The 19,246-nt window shown below is 37.8% G+C and overlaps 2 protein-coding genes across 14 annotated transcripts in view; one reads left to right on the forward strand and one right to left on the reverse strand.

The window, feature by feature from the left end:
• ARHGEF33 (Rho guanine nucleotide exchange factor 33) overlaps positions 1–19,246 on the forward strand; it is a 110,136-nt gene that overhangs the window by 62,629 nt on the left and 28,261 nt on the right. For 3 of the 11 annotated variants that reach the window (XM_019647801.1, XM_019647802.1, XM_019647811.1), the window contains one exon: positions 5,443–10,058. The exons of 1 other annotated variant lie outside the window; for it this stretch is intronic. In XM_019647801.1, the coding sequence (XP_019503346.1) occupies positions 5,443–5,572 (130 nt within the window). In that variant the 3' untranslated portion in view covers positions 5,573–10,058. Of the gene's footprint in view, positions 1–1,409; positions 4,143–4,502; positions 4,583–5,435; positions 10,059–19,246 lie in introns of those variants that run through there. 7 more of the 11 variants (XM_019647805.1, XM_019647812.1, XM_019647806.1 and 4 more) reach the window with 6 other exon arrangements.
• SOS1 (SOS Ras/Rac guanine nucleotide exchange factor 1) overlaps positions 10,729–19,246 on the reverse strand; it is a 132,029-nt gene continuing 123,511 nt past the window's right edge. For 2 of the 3 annotated variants that reach the window (XM_019647800.1, XM_019647797.1), the window contains 3 exons: positions 18,450–18,494; positions 16,585–16,703; positions 10,729–15,640 (listed from right to left, as the gene is read on the reverse strand). In XM_019647800.1, the coding sequence (XP_019503345.1) occupies positions 15,149–15,640; positions 16,585–16,703; positions 18,450–18,494 (656 nt within the window). In that variant the 3' untranslated portion in view covers positions 10,729–15,148. The remainder of the gene's footprint in view (positions 15,641–16,584; positions 16,704–18,449; positions 18,495–19,246) is intronic. The other variant, XM_019647799.1, reaches the window with a different exon arrangement.

Below are 19,246 nucleotides of genomic sequence, written 5' to 3' on the forward strand. Positions count from 1 at the left end.
CTGCTATTTATAATGACTGGGTACTGTCTGTCAGAAAGCAATGAGCCATGGGTCCACCACTGGTTTTACAAATTCCCACTTTTCAGAGAGACGTAAGAAAATGCTCTGCCAGTTCCCTGAAGCAGAGGGAGTAGACTTGTCCTCTGTGTATCCAGGGGACAGAACTAGGAGCAGTGGGTAAGAACTTTCTAAAAATGCAGCTGCTGGCAACTGGATTTTGTCTGCCTCCTGAGGGAGTGGGTTCTCTTTAGTAGAATCTGAATGACCCTGGTCAGCGATGCTATGACAGGGACTCCACACTGGCTGAGAGATGGCCCAAGATAATTACTAGAGTCGTTTCTAGTGCTGTGATTTGCTTTATCTGTAGTTTGACTTTGTTGTAGATCAATCTGAGTAATCACATCTTCCTAACATCGGAAACAAGACATCAATGTGGCCTTGGGACCTATCATTTTAAAAACTTACCATGTGGAAGATCAGATTTTATCATTCTATAGCCCCGCACAGCCCTTGGTACAGTGCTGAGGACGTGCTGTGTGGACTCTCCCAATTCATGTTGGTTAGTTGCTTCTGGTCCTCTTGTAGCTTTTTGGGATTCTTGTTAGCGGACCAAATGGATCCCCTTAGTCCGCTTCTCCTTTCTCAGAGGTCAGTCCCTTCTGTATCAATCATGTTGCTGCCACCATGCCTTTGTGTTTAAAACCTGAAGTGTTATATGGATGGCCACACAGGTCGCTGCTCCCTCTGGCAGGCTTTTCTGGCCTTTTACACCTGGTGTAGGACTGTGAGCACCATCAGGTGATGCTTGCTTATCGCCATGTATCCAGGGTACCACAGTGGGCACTCTGGGGACTTGGCATAGGATCAAGAAGCAGCTTGAGTAACTTTGCCTGAGAATTTTTCTCCCAAAACCATGGCAAGTTTGCTCCCTTATGCTAAGGTAGAGAGGAAGGGCAGGGAGTTCCCAGCGTAGCACACATAGGTCAGTGGCCCTTAACTCAGAAGAGAACACACCTTCTCATTAATTAAGCATTCCTTCTTACTTGCACGTACTTTGTGAGACACCTGTATAAGAATCGTGAATGACATAGTCCCAGCTGTTATGTAGGAGCTGTTACGGAGGACTCTGAAGTCAGGCACGTGGACAGGTCCAGGGAGGAACCAGAAAGAGATGTTCAGCTCATTCTCCTTCCATGTCATTGGGAGCTCAGACTGGCAGCAAGCCCTGTGACTTTAAGAAATGCTTAATCCTGGGGACTGGAACCATGTCAGAGCCTGATCTCGGAGGTCCCAAATGGACCCGTGCCAGAAAAGCCGCCTGTGTCACATCTGGGGCTCACTGCCTGCCTACCCCACAGCCCTCTGGAGACTCATTACTGTCTACACTGACACACTTTTTGTATCCATAGGGGCTTGTTTGGCTGGCGGCCCCACACACCCAGAATGCTGCTTCGGGATGAAGCTAGGCATGGAGCCAGATGCAACAGAAAACCCGAGAAAGGGTTCTCTTCCCTCTGAGGCTGGGAGGGCCGAATGCTCATGCCCACAAGGATTCAAAAGGGAGAGTCAAGTTGACATCATAAAAAAAAATAAAAAAATAAAAAATCCTGAAAAAATGCCTTAGATATTTGGAGAAAAGGATGACGCTCTGATTGTTTCTATCTCAGGCACATTTGTCCTGGCTAGATGCCAGGTCAAGTGTCTCTGAAAGCTGCCCAGAATTGATCAGAATACAGACTACATATCTTAAAGTTTGAAAATGTTAAGTGACTTTAAAATGTTTAAATGAGGATTCCTAGAAGCCAGAAACAGACCTAATGTGACAGGCTGATGCTGGCCTGAATCCTTATCCCCCTGCTTTTGAGCAGGATGGAAGGCCAACTATTGCATTCTAGAAGGATCTATATGGAGGCTGTCAAAGACTTAAATGTAGACTAGCCTAAAGTCCAAGGAAAATGCTACTTTATCTTTATGTATAAATCTTACACTTAGCATAATAAGTATTCTTGGTTGGTGGTGCAACATAGGGGAAGAGGATTATGTAAGACAGTCTAGGGGGAGGGAAAGTAAATGCTCCCCTTTTATCCTCAAATTTGGGGGGAGTGGAAGATAAGGAATATGGCTTCTGAATGATGAATTCTGCTTCCTCACCCATCTCTTCCTCCTCAGCACCTTGTAATTTACCTGCCGCAGACTGTCTCCTTCCCTCCCCCAGTCACATCAAAATCCCTCTATTTTCTTAATCACACACAGCGAGAGCCCTTCTGCAGGGTCCCATATAATTGAATGCCAGTGAATCCTCTCCTACTGGTGTCTTATCAGTTGTTCCATACAGACCATGTAATTGAAAGTAGGTCTACTAAAGAATCAATTAATGATTTTACCCTCACTTTCTTCTTTACATCCTAAAGCCTATCTCAAGCCTTTCCCCCATTCTTACTCACTTTGGGCTTCTCTCTCGTTTCCCATTGTATTTCCCAGTATAACTTTAAAGTTGAAGGAGATGGTTGAAGGGATAACATTTTAGATTACTCAATCCTGATTACAAATGTTTCTCAATAGGTCATTTGAAATCAATCACTAAGTTAAGCGTCTTGGGTGTACTAGGTTCTGTCTAGCACAAAAGAAGTAAATGAAATAGTTCTAGCCCCTAAGAGCTCATAGTCCAAATGTAAGGGTAACCTAGTTGCAAAGTAGAACATAGTCAGCACTCAACAGATATATAGCAAATGAATGCTCACTTGTCATCCTGTAGCTTCCTAGGGCCGACTGGCCAACAGGATGACTGTTACCCTGCTCCCTTAATTCTCCAGGTGCATGTCTCCTAACGCATTCAAGATAGACAGTCTTTGCAATCAGAAAACCAGCCCTTCTTAGGTCAGATCTTTCTGTGGTACTGGATTTCACTCCTCCTCCCTTCCCCAGTTCCAAACAAACTTTGAAGACTTATTTGTAGCAAAGCTATACTTGTGTGACCTACCCACCTTGTTATTTTCTTTGTCTCTGTCAATCAATTGGAAAGAATTAGTAAGAGGTCTGTTCTCTTTCCATCAAACACTTGGATGGCTATGTGTCAGAATGTACTGGTAGCATTGTACCCTCACCCAGCAAGTGTTTGCCTGCCTGTCCCTTTAGGGTCTGCTCAGAGCTGCCCCGCAGTTAGCCACAGTGGACCCAGGAGTTCCAAAGCCATTTCTAGAGAGAAAGGGAATAATAGCAAATAACCTGACCCTTTCTCCTAGATGCTGCAGGTGATTTCCTAGTGACTTAGGTATACATTACTTCAAAGCCTAACAGCCACACCTTTGGAAGAGTTCAAGTGTGGAAGTGGCCATTGTACCATGTAAGCATTATAAAGAGGCCAGTTAAAATGACCTTTTAAAGGATGAAAATGAGCTTTTAGTCATGGCTATAGTGGATGCTGGATTTTGAAAAGGTTTAGCAAGTTAGCCATTAGTTAACAGTTAATGTCAAACACAGAAATTCATACACTTGGAGACACGTAGAAGGTGGTATATGAGAAGAGCAGTTAAAAAAGAAAAACTAAGCTGAGTTTGTGGATTTTGAAAACTAGACAGGGCGATTTTGGCATTTGTTTCAGAAATGGGAACGCAACTGGTGAAGATTTCTGTGGTCCTTGGGGCTGGTGGTGACATCAAAGCTTTCCCATTTCCAGGTAAACACTATAAACAGTTGCATGTTGGAACCATCAAAGTATAACATGTTGGGTTTTGGAGCGATCAGAGGTAGCTAAGAGGGGAAATGTGAGGTAAAGATGTTAAGTGTTGACTAATGACATTTTGATGAGAAACTGCCATGTGGGGGAACAATTTAGAAGAAACACCAGTCAGATTCAAATCTTGCTTCCTACTTCCCTCCCCCAAAACTAAAGGCATTTCTAGTCTTCTGGATAACAGACCATTGGGGGGAAAGAATAAAATGGTCAAAAATATAGCTTCCTAACATTTTGGACACAGCTGCACTAATCAGTTGATTTAAATTGGAGGTAGGTGGGAATTCTGAGAGTTGAGAGAAGGCCTGGAGTTTTAGGGTGGGATGTGGAGGCTGTTTCAAGGGAGAGTTCCCAGGGGGCTTCTGAAAAAAGGAAGAGGACTTTCCCCCACCCAGATATCATCTTACCTGATGAGTACCCAGATGTACTGTGGTTGAGAGAGAGTTCCTTCTGAGCACTGGGATGTAGTTAGAAAAGTGCTTCTTGTGGACCAGACGTAGAGAGCATGCTGGGCAGCTGTGGCTTCATCTGTGATGTCAAATATCAGGCTGAAAAAATGAAAAACTCCAGTCAGTCATCAGGTTTCCAGACATTAGGATTTTAGTCTTTTTGTGGATTCAGTCTGTTTCCTTGAATAATATAAAGGGATGTTTGAATTCTGCCCACTTAATTCAGTAAATGATAGAGTCATAATTAAGTTATCTAATAACTATGAGGACTCAGAGCATACCAATGATAGTGAAAGACCGTATCCTTCTCCTGTGGATAGTGGAAGGATGCCTGACTCTGCCTTCGCACATGGAGAACTTGTTCAGTTGTATAGGAGCTTTGGACAAAGAACACGTCTAACATCACTCTCATACATCCTGCATGAGGTCTTTTGAGACTGTTTCTTAGTCACTGGGCTAGCTTGACCCATTCTAGCGCAGAGTTTAAGCTAGCGGAAGGGCCCCAGCCTAGCGTATCAGAGGTTATTTCCAGAAAGCCTCCTCCCTCCAGGCACTTCTGACATGAACAGACTGGAGAAGGTGCAGAGCTGGAATGGATTGCCCAACTGGCTTAACCAAGATAAAGGAAGAATGCACCCTGGACTGGGGACTCAATTGGACTGATTTGAGTTGTTGACTATTGATTGGGCTTGGTCTCCTTTGTGGTGGTTGAGATTATAGAATCTCCTCAATCTGATTACTGTACTAATTTCTGCATTCTACCAAATGTAGCATATATGTGTGGTTGGCTTCAATAAATCTTTCATTTACAAATGAAAACAAGCAAAAGCAAGAGTTTGTAATGTAATGCCCAAATTCAGTAAAGGCCCTTGATAACCTTGGTGGAGAACAATGATTCCATCCATTTTAATTTGAGGGCCTTGGTAATTTGTGGAGTAGTTACTTGGTTGAATCAAAAATAGGATTTCTTAAATTTTCTGAGCTTTTATTCCCCTTTTGCAGTGTTATTACACAATATCTTACACTGACATACACAGTTGTTACAATTATCCCCATAAAGCATTAGAAAGATATTCTTTTAATGTTTGCTGCAAATCTTAGATACACATGTCCTGAGTCATGAAAGTCAGGAGAAGTAAAATTTATTCCAGATCTAGGAGGTAACTGTTTTACAAATGCAAAACAATTTGGATAGATAAAATATTTGAAAACAATTAAAACCAAATCAACCTGTACTTTATCTGTGTGCTGAGATTTTAGGTCCAGTGGATCAGAATACAGGGAAAAAACTAATGAGAACCCCTCAATGGATCCTTCACCCACCAAACAAGATTTCTTCAGAAACCGACTTGCTCTTGCAAATGACCTTGACCAAGGAACAGCTGTGTAAAACATACTTAAAGTTGTATTGTCAAGTGGTAAGATGAGGATAAAAAGCTTGTATATATCTGTGTAGGAAAATCTATCTATCTCTATATATTGATGTATAAATCCCTGAGGAAAACGAATATAAATACTTACATATGAAACTAAATTAACATACAAACAAGACCTTGAAGAGATGAAGATTAGTCTATGGTTGAGAGTTGGCTTTTTGAACCTCAACACTTGGGGAAAGGGAAACGAAGACTTCTCACAGCAAAGAAGAAAAACAATAAATTTGGAGGAAAATAAACATTTGTGAGAACATAAACTTCCACCTTGCAGTCATTCTCCCAGTATAACATTGAGCACATTCATATTTAACATGGATATGAATTTTATGCTTCCTAGACATTTAGCTTAGAATTCATGCCAGTGTTCTTAAGACTAACATACACTATGTTAGGGGCCAGCTCTGTCTTGCCATTTGTCTTCCAGAAACTCTAAGGCAATACCTAACATCCCCTAAGACAAAGACTCAATTAACAGAATTGTATTTTACATGATGCAAATCAGAGTTGTAGAGATTGTGTGCTTAAACTATGATATAGAAGGTTCAAAGTTTAAAGACACATTGATCTCCAAACAGGAAGAGAACCTGAAGAGTAGTATTTATCTTGTTCTATGGTTATGAAAATCAGTACAGGGAACAGTGATTTCTTTAGAAACTGGGAGGCCAAAGAAACATTTATCCTTGTGTGGGTTGTGCTGCAGATGAGAGCAGTCCAGAGTCTATGTTTTATTGTGTACTCAGGATTCAGAGACCCACTAGTGATCATGAGTGTTACACTGATGCACTGGGGACAGAAAGCACTGAGTTAGCCACATCCTCTTCAAAGATGTTCTTTAGTCTGGAAAGAAGGTGGCAAGAACATCAGTGCTTTAATGGTTCACACACAGTGGTTGCTACAAACACCAGGCCGGAATGGAAACTTAGGGCTGGCAGTACCTTATTCTGTTTTCCAGAAGTAAGTGGTAAAGAAGCAAAGTTCTTACAGCTCAGACAGAAGAATCATTGCAATGAGGCTTGTCTGGCTATGGGGTAATAAAATGTGCTCTGTTTCCACATGGATACATCTAAGATGATCTACGTCCTTAACATGCTCCTAACATCAGAATCATAACAGGAAAAAATTAGGTTTCAAGAATTTGTCTCTATTTCCAGGCAGTTATCTATAATAAATTAGGGGCATTTGGTTACTGTTCATTCAAAATCTTGGTACCCAAACTGATTTCTTCAGAGACTGTTCCTCTAGTAATGCACTGTTTGATAAAAAAGGGGAAGTTCCATTTCTAAGTGTTACAAGTTTTCTTCTACTTGTCTGATGACTACTTAGAAACTCATTCATTAGCATTTTGAACAGTAGGTGGTTTGAACACTTATAGGATGGCTGCCACATTTTTGAAGTCTCCAATATTTAAGTTTAAGCCGAACTTTTTATTTCCCTGAAATTAATGAACTCTTTTGAAATTAGATTTCTCTCTATTATCTGGCCAAAGAAGTTTTGGGGGCAACGCTTGATGGAGACCAATATATTTTAAGGGAAGAAATAGAAAGTGATGTGTGACACTAGATATGTTTTAAACATTATAAGAACCTAAGGAAGTCATTTAAGCAATGCTGAAAATACTGTTTTGGGAAGTTTTCCAAATTCAGAGTAGTCAAGAGTTTTATACATAAACCAAGTAACTTGTTTTCCAACATTTATTGTTGTTTTTGAAGAGCTTAGTGCATACTCTTTGATAAGTCATCTAAACTTGTTTCTTATCTATAGAGATTTTTATTCCTTCTTCTTGCCTCATTCCCTTTAGAAATAGTAGCATTAAATGCTCTTAATTCTCAGCAGGAAAACTGAATGTGTTGTGTTTCTCATGTATATAAACCTATTCATCTAATGATAGTGGATCTACTGTAAGGGACTGTTGCTGGATACGATCTGTCTTTCTATCTAAATGGGTAGTTTCCACTTAACATTAGGTAGTATTCCCTCTCATTACCACATTTTCCTTTTCAGCTGGGGCAAAACCTTCAACATGCAAACATTTCTCCCATTTTTTTAAGCAAAAAAAATCTTCTTTTGACTCTTCTAGCTATGCCTCAGTTCTCTGCTTTCTTTTATAGTAAAACGTGCAAGAGGAAACTGCTCGAATTCCTCACCTCCCATTCTTTATTAAACTCACTAGGCCCACACCACTTGCCTAAACTCTTGTCAAGGTCATCCGTGACTTTCACCTTGCTGACTGTGTGGTCCATTCTGTCATCTTACTCTCCCTATCAAATAGCATTTGACACGCTGACCAGTTACTCCTTCTGAAATAATTTTGTTACTACACCTAAGGGACAAAATATACCCCTGGTTTTCATCTTTCTTCATTGGCAGTTCCTTCTTGGTCTATTTGCTGGTTCTTCCTTTCTCCTCTCTCTCTTAATGTTAGGGTGCCCCGGAGTTCTTTGCTTGGATCTCTTCTTTTTCCAATTTGTTGGCTTTAAAATATGATCTTTATGCAAGTGACTCCCAATTTTACACTTTCAGCTGAGAACTCCCTCCTAAACTCCAGACTTACATCTCCAACTGCCCCCTTGTTATCTCTCAGATGTCTAATATACTTACTAAACTTAACATGTCCAAGCTTGCTTCAACCCTATCTTCCCCACCTTCATAGTAACTTTGTCCTCCCAAGCCCCAAAACCTTGAACTCATTCTTGACAATTCTATCAACAAATTGGCTGTCTTCCAAATATATCCAGAGTCGGACCTCTTCTTACCACCTCCCCTGCTGTCACACTGGCCTAGCTGCCTTCTACTGGGCTACCCTCCTTATTCCCACTCTTAACCCCTAATTATTCTCACTGTGGCAGCCAGAGTGATCCTGTTAAAATGCAAATCAGATCATGTCATTCCTCAAACCCACTAACGGCTCTATTTCTCTCAAACAGAAGCCAAAGTCATTACCAGTGACCTGGACCCCGTTAAACCTCTGATGGCATCTCCTGTTCTCCCCACATTCATTCCTCTCCAGACATAAGTAGTCTTGCTATTCTTCAGATACACCAAGTACGCTCTGCTTCTGGGCTTTTGGATGGGCTGTTCCCTGGGGCTTGGCATATCCTTTCCCCAGATTCTTGCATGTCTCCTTCCTTCACCTCCTTCAAGTCTTTAACTCATCGGTCACCTTCTCCGTGAGGCTGACTCTGACCATCCCATTTAAATCTCACCTCCCCTTTCCCCTCCGTCTTGGCCACCTTGTCCTTGTTTATAGCAGTTACAACATTCTAATGTATACTATACCTGTTTATTCTTCTTACCTTTGGTCTATGTCTCCTCACTACATTGTTAAGCCCATGAGGATATGGATTTTTGGCTGTTTTGCTCATTGCTATATTCCAAAATCAGAACTGTACCTGGAACAATAAATACTTGTTGAAAGTTAAATAGTCAGATAGGCCCTTATGAAATGCTTATAATTAAGGTCACTCAAAACCAATTTAAGGGACAATAAACTTCAAAGGAAGCTGTAAAGAATAAAAATACAGGGACTTCAGAATGAACAATCAACCTCTTAAAAGATATCTAATAGCAAGCAAACTTTGAAAACATATCCCTCAGAACTTTAGTAGTTTATTAAGCAACTACTCTGTAAAAGGTACTGGGCTTTACACATATTATAGCAGGTCCTCAAAGAATGTTTTGTTCAATGTTGTTTCATTATAACATTGATGAGATGCTGTAGGAAATTAACGTTTGTTTTTATCAATTAACCTGTGATAAAGCTGGTTTCATTATGTCGTTTTGCTTAAAGTTGCACAACCTATTAATGATGTTTAGTGAGTACTTACTGTACTTTTAAACCTCACGATAGTCCCTAATAAATCTGTTAACTTTATGTATTGATGAGAAACAGACTCACTATTTAAATAACTTCTCCAAAATCATATATTTAGTACTAGAACCAGAATGTGAACGCAGATATGCGTGATTTCAAAGCACCTGCGTGTTGTACTCTTGTACCACAATGATTCTTCCTTTTCTTGATGAGTCATGAAGGTAGAAAAAACAGCTTCTAAAAATGGGCTGTAGTTTTTTTCTTGCCTCCAATGAGACTCAAAAGTCCTAAAATGTTAGAATGGGCATAAAATGCTTTTTTGGAATCATATTGTCAAAGCCCTCGTCTCTGGAAGCCATGTGTATCTATCTGCAGAGAGGCAGGCTTAACTGTGGGATGTACTCTAGAGACTTAAGCGCCCAGAATCTGTGATGAGCTAACATGATTAAAATAAGAAGAAAAGCAAACCACCTGGCTAAAATTCAAAGGAAGTGATGTTCAAGAACAAACTCAAAATCAGGTTTGATTAATACAAATATTAACGTTACTTTCCTATAGCTGTTATTAAATCGATTACCTAGAATATACTTAAAAATACATACTTGGATTTCACAATGGCCTACAAATGGAATTTGTACAAACTGATGATTTTATGTCATTAAACTGGGGGTGGGGGGGTGGGGAAGCACCAGTAAATTTTAGCTATTCCTGAACGCAGTCCTCCAAATACCAGGAATTGAATTAGAGTCAGTGGTCTCAATTGCTGACTGCTAAGTCATCTCACTGCTGCTGGCCTCACTTACTTCAATTTTTAAATAGGTTTTTAAATAGGTCTCTAAGGATTCATGATTTTTTACATTCTATAGTTCACCATGAATAACCTCGCATTTGCATAATTCTTTACCATGTGCAAACAGTAAACTGTACTTTTTCATGCCAAGCCTAAAAAGACTTGATAAATGTCAGGCTGCCACGTTCCAGCAGATTTCAGCAAAACTTGCAATACCATACAACTTTTTATGGCATACAAATGCCTCAGCCCTCTGAAACTTCATCCAGATGACACCTGGTCACTAAAAGACTAATCTTCCTCCCAAGGGTCTCCCAATCACTACAATGATACAGAAGGAAATACTGAACTTCTTATGATATTGTGATACAGAAATAACTGCCTCCAAAGCAAGTTCATGATAAAGAGCAAACTATTTCTATATTGAAAGTAAGAGCTAAAATGAATACCACTGATGACAAAATACTGCCCTCTACAATAAATACTTGCAAAAATAATACACTCGTGGGCTATGTAAGGCATTTTTCTTTATTATTTTTCAGTTTATCTTAGTAATGCCAGAAAAATAACAGCCATTATTTTCACTTAAAATGCAAACCAAATACTGCTGCACATAGAGTACAAAGATTACCTACAAACATCGTTAGGTACAAAGGCCATATTAGATGTATAGATCACACTTTGTTTTTACAACCAAGTAAGACTTACAGAGCAAATTTTCTTGACAATTATTTTAGCAAATACTGTGCTACTAAACAGAGGCAAAGACACATATATATATACACGAACATGTTTCAACTAAAGTTATACATGTCACTTTGACAAAGGCTTCTTCTCTGATGGGTTTCACCAGATATTTGCACCCCAAATCCCCTGCCCTGATCCCGCCCCCAAGTGCTGACTTGATCTGAAGAAAAAAATTAGAGATGTTCTTAATTAAAGGCACATTTGGCAGCTACTGAAAGTGGCATGCATCTGGCACAGGTGCGCTTTCCCTAAAACCACACGTTACTTCCATCCGTTATGCATCTTGTTTCTTTTGAGTGGTAGTTCAACGTGATCCACCTTTAGCTAACTTTTATAATTTCGCAGCAATTGGCTACTTAATGCACTATTTTCATTAAAGGCAAAAGGGAAATTTACTCACAGTTGACAGAAAATGCACTTTACGGTGTCAAAAATGGAAAATAAGGCATGAAATTTACAAAACAAGTTACAAGTGCTTTTGTTGTTTAGATTTATCATATAGACTTCCTGCTTCTTAATTAGAGTTCAAAGTATTTTATTGGCTCATGTATAAGGGATTATGAAATGATTTTCAAATTTAGTAATGAGATGTTTCAAAAGAAAATTGAAATAAACTAAGTCATCACTTTTCCCTTATAATTTTACTGCATAATTCTTTCAGCCAAACTGATATTAACCTTGTGATGTTTATTTTACTGGTAAAGATTAATGTGCCACACAGCAGGACCTGCACTCATATAACAAACAATATAGGTTAAAAAAATAAGTGAACCTACCCATAGCAGCAGAACACCAAGAAATAAAAGGTTAAATCTGTTTCTTTCTAAATCTGGAGGGGAAAAAAAAAAAAGGGTTTTCTCAATATGTACAATGCTAATAAACTGGGACACCCCTCCCTCCATATCCATTATTTGTTTTGCTGAGCCACTTAAAACTGAATTTAAGCTGTCATTAAAAGACGAGTGATGAAATACATGACCAAAGTAAGCTAAATGAGAATTAAGAGCATGATTCTAGATACCAACTAATTTTTGGTTTGCATAATTTTTGATTTATGAAAAAACCCATTAAAGAAGAGCTTAGAACCAGAATATAGCTTCCAACTGAAACAGCACTTGTTCACTTGGCTGTTCTGACTGTAGTATATATAATTCATGTGGCATGCTCTTTGTTAAAAAGATCCAGTAAAACATTCTTGAGTTGTTAGAGCACAGTAACCTACTAAACACATAATTTGATACCCAACAATCTTTAATTAAGCAAACTTTTAATATTTGCATATTTCCTGATAATTTATACTCTTAAAATACATTGGAAGACTGGAAAGAGTAAATAATCTGTCTTTCAATAAGTTTGGAAACACATCTGTTCCTGCTTTTAAATGTGCTTAGGCGTGAAAAGGCTTCCTTTCTATATCAGCCCACCTTAAGTAATATTTTACTGGAAATATTTTCATTGTGTGATCCAAAGATAATGAAACATCTATGAATGTTTCCATTTCTAAAAGAAATGTTCTGTATTTTGGAATCTGGATTAGAAAAAGTCATGCTGCATTGACTGTCTTGTAAATGTCTCAGATTCAAAAGCAGAATTTTGTGGTGATGCATTTATCTTCTCAGCTACTTCTTGTCCCTGATTTAAGTGTATTTTAGTCACTACAAAGAATAAATTTGTCAGCTAATGTTCCACATGTGAAGGCAAGGAAACAGTTCTCTCACCTCCACTGAAGGGCATCCAATTGGAATTTATCTAATTAGTTACCACTTCAGCAAATATTTTTACCCAGATGTCACACTTCAGAATGAAAATATCCTCTATCCACAATGCATACAAAGCTGAAATGCACAGTGAAGTGGTCTGCTAGAACCACCAGGGTAGAAGAATGGTTCCCTTTGCAGAGAAGTATAATTAGAACTCCAAATCTTGATATTTTCCTGTTTATACGATCAGACAGGTTGAAAACCTTTATTGAAGGCGAACACACTGGCCAGAGAGAGATTGAATGGGCTCCAATGTTACTTTTCTCAGGTTCTCATTTGGAGTAGGAATGGTGTAATTAAAAAGAGAAGCGATCAGTGAGACATACAAAAGGAAATCCTAGAGACAATGAGGCTGGTCTAATAAAAAGCCATGGGAGATTCTGGAATGTGTATTATGATTAATTGTAGCAGCACTAGTAAGTAGGCTTCAATACTTATTGAATGAATGGTCTTATGGACACTTTGCATACAAGAGTAGATTTGAAATTCATTTTTTGGGAGACTTTTAAAAGGAGACACTTTACATAAAGAAAAGTGGCTACCATAACAGGAATGGTACAAATATTAAACAGATATTCAACTCTAATGAATAAAGATATGCTAGGATGGATTGCTCAATGATGGTGCAATCAAGATTCTGGTCTTAAAGGACTGTATACTGTACTATTGTGATGTACATTTAATGCTCTAATAAATGTCACAGGAAATGAAAGTATTAGGTTTCCACCATGATGCAGCACTTCTAAAAATGTCTCTAATGGCATGGTTAACAGAGCTGCTGAAATGTTGCTTCATTATTCAGAGGACACATGCACATACTGATGAACTGATGACTCTCTAAGGATGGAATACTGCACATCTCACAGACATTATAGTGGAGATTAATAAAACTTTTTCTCTTCAACAAGCTGCATGCATTTCAGTTACAGTATTTGTTAGACTCAGAAGATCAGTACATAGACTTAATGAATAATCCATATTATGATATTAATGATGTAGGCAGATGTTCTATTATGAATAAGTTTTGATAGAGCAAAGACCTCAAGCAAGGTAGAATGTTTAATATAAACTTTAACAAGCTGTATACATGTTGCCTAGGAAATTAAAAAACTTACAAAGTTCTGCTTAAAAGATACCCATCCTATTCTAACCAAATATTTTCCTACATGCCAAACTGCAACTTTAGATCATTCTTTAAGATGAATACGTACATCCAGAATTTGAAACCAAGGCGTACCACAATACGTGCTTTTATGCGTAGTGTTTGTGTGTGTTTCAACTGAAAGAAATAAGAATCAACCATTTTCACCATATAATAATTTAATATATGCCAGCCAAACACAGTATTTGTATCTTTATTCAATTAAATTAAAACAGACCTGCCAGGTTTATTATATAACATTCACTATATACACATGATTTAGGCAATGCAAGGTAATTCTAGATATGCTGATTACTCAGCTATTAGTAAAACATGAATGGTGTCAGTGATGCCCAGCAAGTACTAAGTGCTCCTTGTCACAGTGGGTGACCCCATTTCCATAGCATGGTTAGAGAGACAGCTATGAGCCATGACATGGATTACCAGTAAACTTTTGTGGGGAAGGGGGAAATGACAATCTAGCATAGATTAACAGTCTCCTAAATGTAAATCGTATACTTGACAGTTACAGTTTTAAAAAAGTTCTTCTGTCATGTTAATGACACAAAAATTCTCATTTGAAGGCAACACCACCACGTTTTGTTTGTATAAGGAGGGTGGGTGGGGGAATGCTCTTAAAATTGGTATAATTATTTTAAAAAAAAAAAAGTACCTCTTTGGTGAAGCCTCGGTACCCATTCATTTCATTCAATTCACTGTAATAATCTGTAAACAGGACTGTAGTACAGTGCTGGGCCTTGATTCCAACAAGGTCAGGTACACAGCCTTTCCTCACAGTCCTTTCAATGATTTTTAAGAAAATATTCTAAAGTTGGACGAATAAAAGCAAAGGAAAACAAAGGAGGATATGAAGATCCCTGTTTAAGATTTCTTTTTAAAAAGTGCATAATATTTTGAATTACAAAAACTGTCATCATGTGGGCCTGCTGGACACTAGACTGTTTTCCATCCCTTTAATGATAAAGATCACTTCACAAAAACAGGACTCTGTCCCACTGGCTGGAAAAAAATCCCTTTAATTGAGTTTCAGGTGCCATCAGCTGTCCAATTCCTCTGGATTAGTCTTTCCACATTCTAAACGAATACCACTTTCATTTTACAATTACGTCTAGGTTAAAATTCAATGTCTTTACTGCATCTTGAAGTAGAGTCGTTAGTGTTTGGAGTTCTCGTTTTAACTCCTCAGTGCTGGCACATTCAGTGCATCCATTGCCAGCAATGGATTGGGGGCTAGGAAACATACATCCCGGTACAGAGGACTCAAGAAGAATGGGCATTCTCCAGCAGTGGTGGTCCATCTCTGTGCATGGATGGGTGTGTGTGCTCCCTTTTGTAAGTTTTTGGAGGGAGTTTAGGGATATGCTGAGAAGTGCTTTGTCGCGGAGGAACAGGTGGCCCAGCAATGGAATGAAGGTCCACTTCTTGTGTCAATGGCGGTGACGGCAGATGCCTTCTGGTGCCATGAGGAGAAGGTGTCTGAGGAGGAGGTGGTGTAAAGGGGGAAGGGCTGTTTGGGAAGAAAGCATTGCCGTGATCGCTTTTTTTGCCCAAAGGGGGAGGTTGGAGATGTAGTGGTGAGCTTGAGAAAACATCAGGTGTCCTCACAGGTTCTCGTGGTGGTAATAAGGGAGGGCTTTCAGGAGCATCTGATATAGAGGTCCGGTCTGATATTGAGTATCGTGGTGAATAAGCTTTTGATGTGGGTTGCCTAGGAGGAATTGCTGGGGGGCTGTCCAAATGCTTAGACATAATCTAAGACAAGTGAAAAAGATAAAACACATTTATTAATAATTTAATTTCTGTAGTACCATGAATATGTGAAGACTAAGTTGAGGTTTTCAAACATACTATTGGAAGAACCCTAGGTATGGATCTGGGAGTTTTGCCATATGTTTTAAATGGGAGGTTATGCCAATTCATTAAAAAAAATTTTTTTTCTCAGTGTTCAATTTTTACTGTAATTTTCTCAAAATTTTGTTATTTGCTACTGCTTATCTATCACTCAATCTAAGATCATTTCTGATTTAACATAAGTTACCTGTTAATTTTACAATATTAAACTTACTATATTAACATTTCATGATGTTCTGCAAAGACTGTCTTGACTTGTCCAGGTGCTCTGCCCTCGGGACACTTTGAGAGCCACTGAATCAAGTTCACAGTTGGCAAAGAAACAAGTTTGAATAGGTAGAAAACATAGCTATTCTGAGCCTTTAAGGTCTCTTCCAACCCAGAATTTTCATGAAAATCCCATTTAAAAGCATGTCAGATTCACTATTAAGGACTCAGAGAGGTAATGTTTAGCATATGCTAAGATACAATTTCACTGAAAATGTGCTTTCATATAAAGCTGCGGACCTTTTTCCTTCTCTCTGTATGTATGTGTTTCTGAAGAACTACTTGAGACTATAATACTCTTACTTTATAGATAACACTGTTTTCTCCTTGACAGTACCCTATGATTTCAATTTACAAGGGTTTTGAAAATATACCAAAAAACAAAAAACCCCCACTAATTTCAGAAAAAAAATAAACATTACTGCATGGTAAATTCATATTCAATCCTTGTTTAAACTTGTTTAAGCCTAAATACTGAAATGTTAACCTGATCTAGTAAAAACTAAACTAGTCACAGCAATTGAACACAATGTAATGTAATTCCCCCTATTTCCAGGTAACAGAATTTTCTACTTCACCTTCGATGGTGACGACTCCGCTGGGGCAGACTCTGGTCTTCTCCGTGGAGGGACAGGAGGGGGGACGGGACCTTCGTCAGTGCCCTTGGTTAAACTTATAGATGACACTGAAGCAGATCCTGTAGGATGTTAATTTTTTTTAAAAGTTCGCAGCAATTTTATTTCATCTATTAATCCTGAAAAGGCTTAGCTGGAAACTACTTATATTTATTAAAAGAAATGTGTAAAAGTACCAAAAGCAGTTCAATAAACCATTATCCAATAGTATTTCCTTTATTAAAGCAAACTGCTATAAAAGCATGCAGAAATCTTTTTAGCAGAATTTTCAGAAAAAAAATCTGCCTAACATATTGTTATTTTGCTTCTTGAACAAAATAACATTCCCATTGTTATAAATCTATAATTGGAATTTTAAATTTGGGTCTGATTCTCATATTTCTGGGAGAGACAGCAAACTATTAAAAACTTTTGGAATGGCAACTTTTGTTAAGCTTTTGTGATGGGCTCATTTTTTTTTTCTGACTTTATTAGTATAGAATCAAATCTCTGGATCATCCTTGGGATTAGTTTCTGATCTTAACCACTCTCCCCAGTGTTTCTCCCCCTGTAATTCTCCACAAGGATGTCAGGGAGAGAATCTAATGTCTGCGGGAAGGGTCTCTCCTCATTTTACTTAGGTATAAGCTCTCCTTGCTGGGTAAGCAAAATCATGTTTATCACACTTTAATCTAAAAAGTTTTATTGTGATGGAGCTAGTCAAGATGACTGAAGCAGCCCTGATAGTAAAAACAGAAATTACGCTAGTATCTAATGAACCTGATTTAAGAATAAGTTGATGAAGTGGCACAAAAAAGGTAAGTAAAGCTTCTAATTGGAACCTATCTTACAAATATTTATGATGAGAAGAAGGGCAAAATATAGGCATGTAAATAATTACACTTTGAAAGACATCATTTATGTAAATTGTTAGCTAGTTTATGAGCACTATAAAAAAGATATGAAAAAATACTTAAATGACTATTCACAATCATCCTTGGCGGGTTCTTTTTTCCTTTAATCATTGACTGCTTTTATTTAGTCAATTAAATGTTATAACAATATATAACTTAAAAATAGTACTTTATGTACTGATATTACGCAAATGAGCAACAGTTTGATCACCTACCGTATTTCTTGAGAGACTATGTATGTAAGTTAATTTAGCTTATAACTAATATTTTCTGTTGTACACATTTTGAAATCATTTATATAAAGGATAGCAAAAAACATTAACCTATTGGCTTAAAGTTGATGGAATAATTTGGAATTGTTATCCTACTTTAAAATTGAAAGCAAAGCTCTACAATGGAACTTTATTTTGCTTAATAGTGATGACTATTTAGGCCATATAATTACGTAGTTGCAATTATAAGATAGTTCTCCTAAATTCAAATAAGTTTTTTGCCTACAGTCTGCATTGTCGCCAGGCTAAGTGTATTTTGTGGTTTAGACACTGCTTGTAGCTGCCAGCATTCCCATATGCGCATGCATGCTCTTGCTTTTTTTTTTTTTTTAAGAAGTTCAGCATTAACAAATATTTAGATCTCTATAGTTGGAAAAGAGAAATGGTTAAAAGTGGAAGCCACCCATACAATAATGTTCTTTTAAAAGAGAAAAAGGTTTTGCACAAAGCATGAAAAGTATAGAGGTTTAAGCAAATCATTTATGATCAAAAGACAGCACAAGTGAAGGCCTCACTTTTAAGATGTTGCAAGCAAGGTAGCAATGCTGTCAGACCTAAGAAGAGTTTTAGCAGGAAAGGTTACACTTGGTTTAATTTTTAAAGCAAAAGCGAGAATTATGAGTCTTAAACCAAATATACTAACTTGGGCCATGGGACAGTGTAACTTGGATAAAGACGGTATCGCTGCCTGTGAAAGGAAACAAGAAAAAGTAGATTTTTTTTTCTTTCATTGATATATTCAACTCATCTATAAAAATTTATTTTTGATAAAAATGTTATTTTTGTCATTCTAGTTTAAAGAATGGCATTATAACAGTCTTTAGTGAAAGCTCATTACTAACTTTTGAGAAAAATAAAGAATCGAGTTAATATCATCTTGGGAGTTTTGAATATTCCTTTAAGATTCACTACTTGATGTCATAATAATTAAATGAAAAGCATTCATGTGAAAACTAAAATATCCCATATTAGTTTAAGACTTTTAAAAAATATATAAACCTAATTTGAGCAAAGACTTCAGCTGGGCATATAGAGATATGTCATGTTCTAAAGATTGTTTTGAAAACTCAAATTTGTGAAATAAATACTAAATAATCACTATGTTATATAAATTGAAAAATAAAGGGATTTCTTACTAATATTATTATTAGATACCTTTGAAAATGTTCTTGAGGCATAAATTCTCATATAAAATAACTACAGCTTTGGATATTACCAAACAAGCTTGAAAGTGATATATCTATTTTCCTTTTATATTCATGAACACTTTAAAATAAATAAATAAATAAAATATCAATAGGGCCGGCCGAGTGGCGCGATGGTTAAGAACTGGCTTGGGACGCCAGAGGGCCCCAGTTCAGATCCCACATATGAGGGCCAGTGACACTGCCCTCCACAGCTAAGATGCTGAACAACAGCTCAACCTGGAGCTGGGCTTCC

This window comes from Hipposideros armiger, unplaced genomic scaffold (genome assembly GCF_001890085.2).
Source record: "Hipposideros armiger isolate ML-2016 unplaced genomic scaffold, ASM189008v1 scaffold_116, whole genome shotgun sequence".
NCBI classification, from domain to species: Eukaryota; Metazoa; Chordata; class Mammalia; order Chiroptera; family Hipposideridae; genus Hipposideros; species Hipposideros armiger.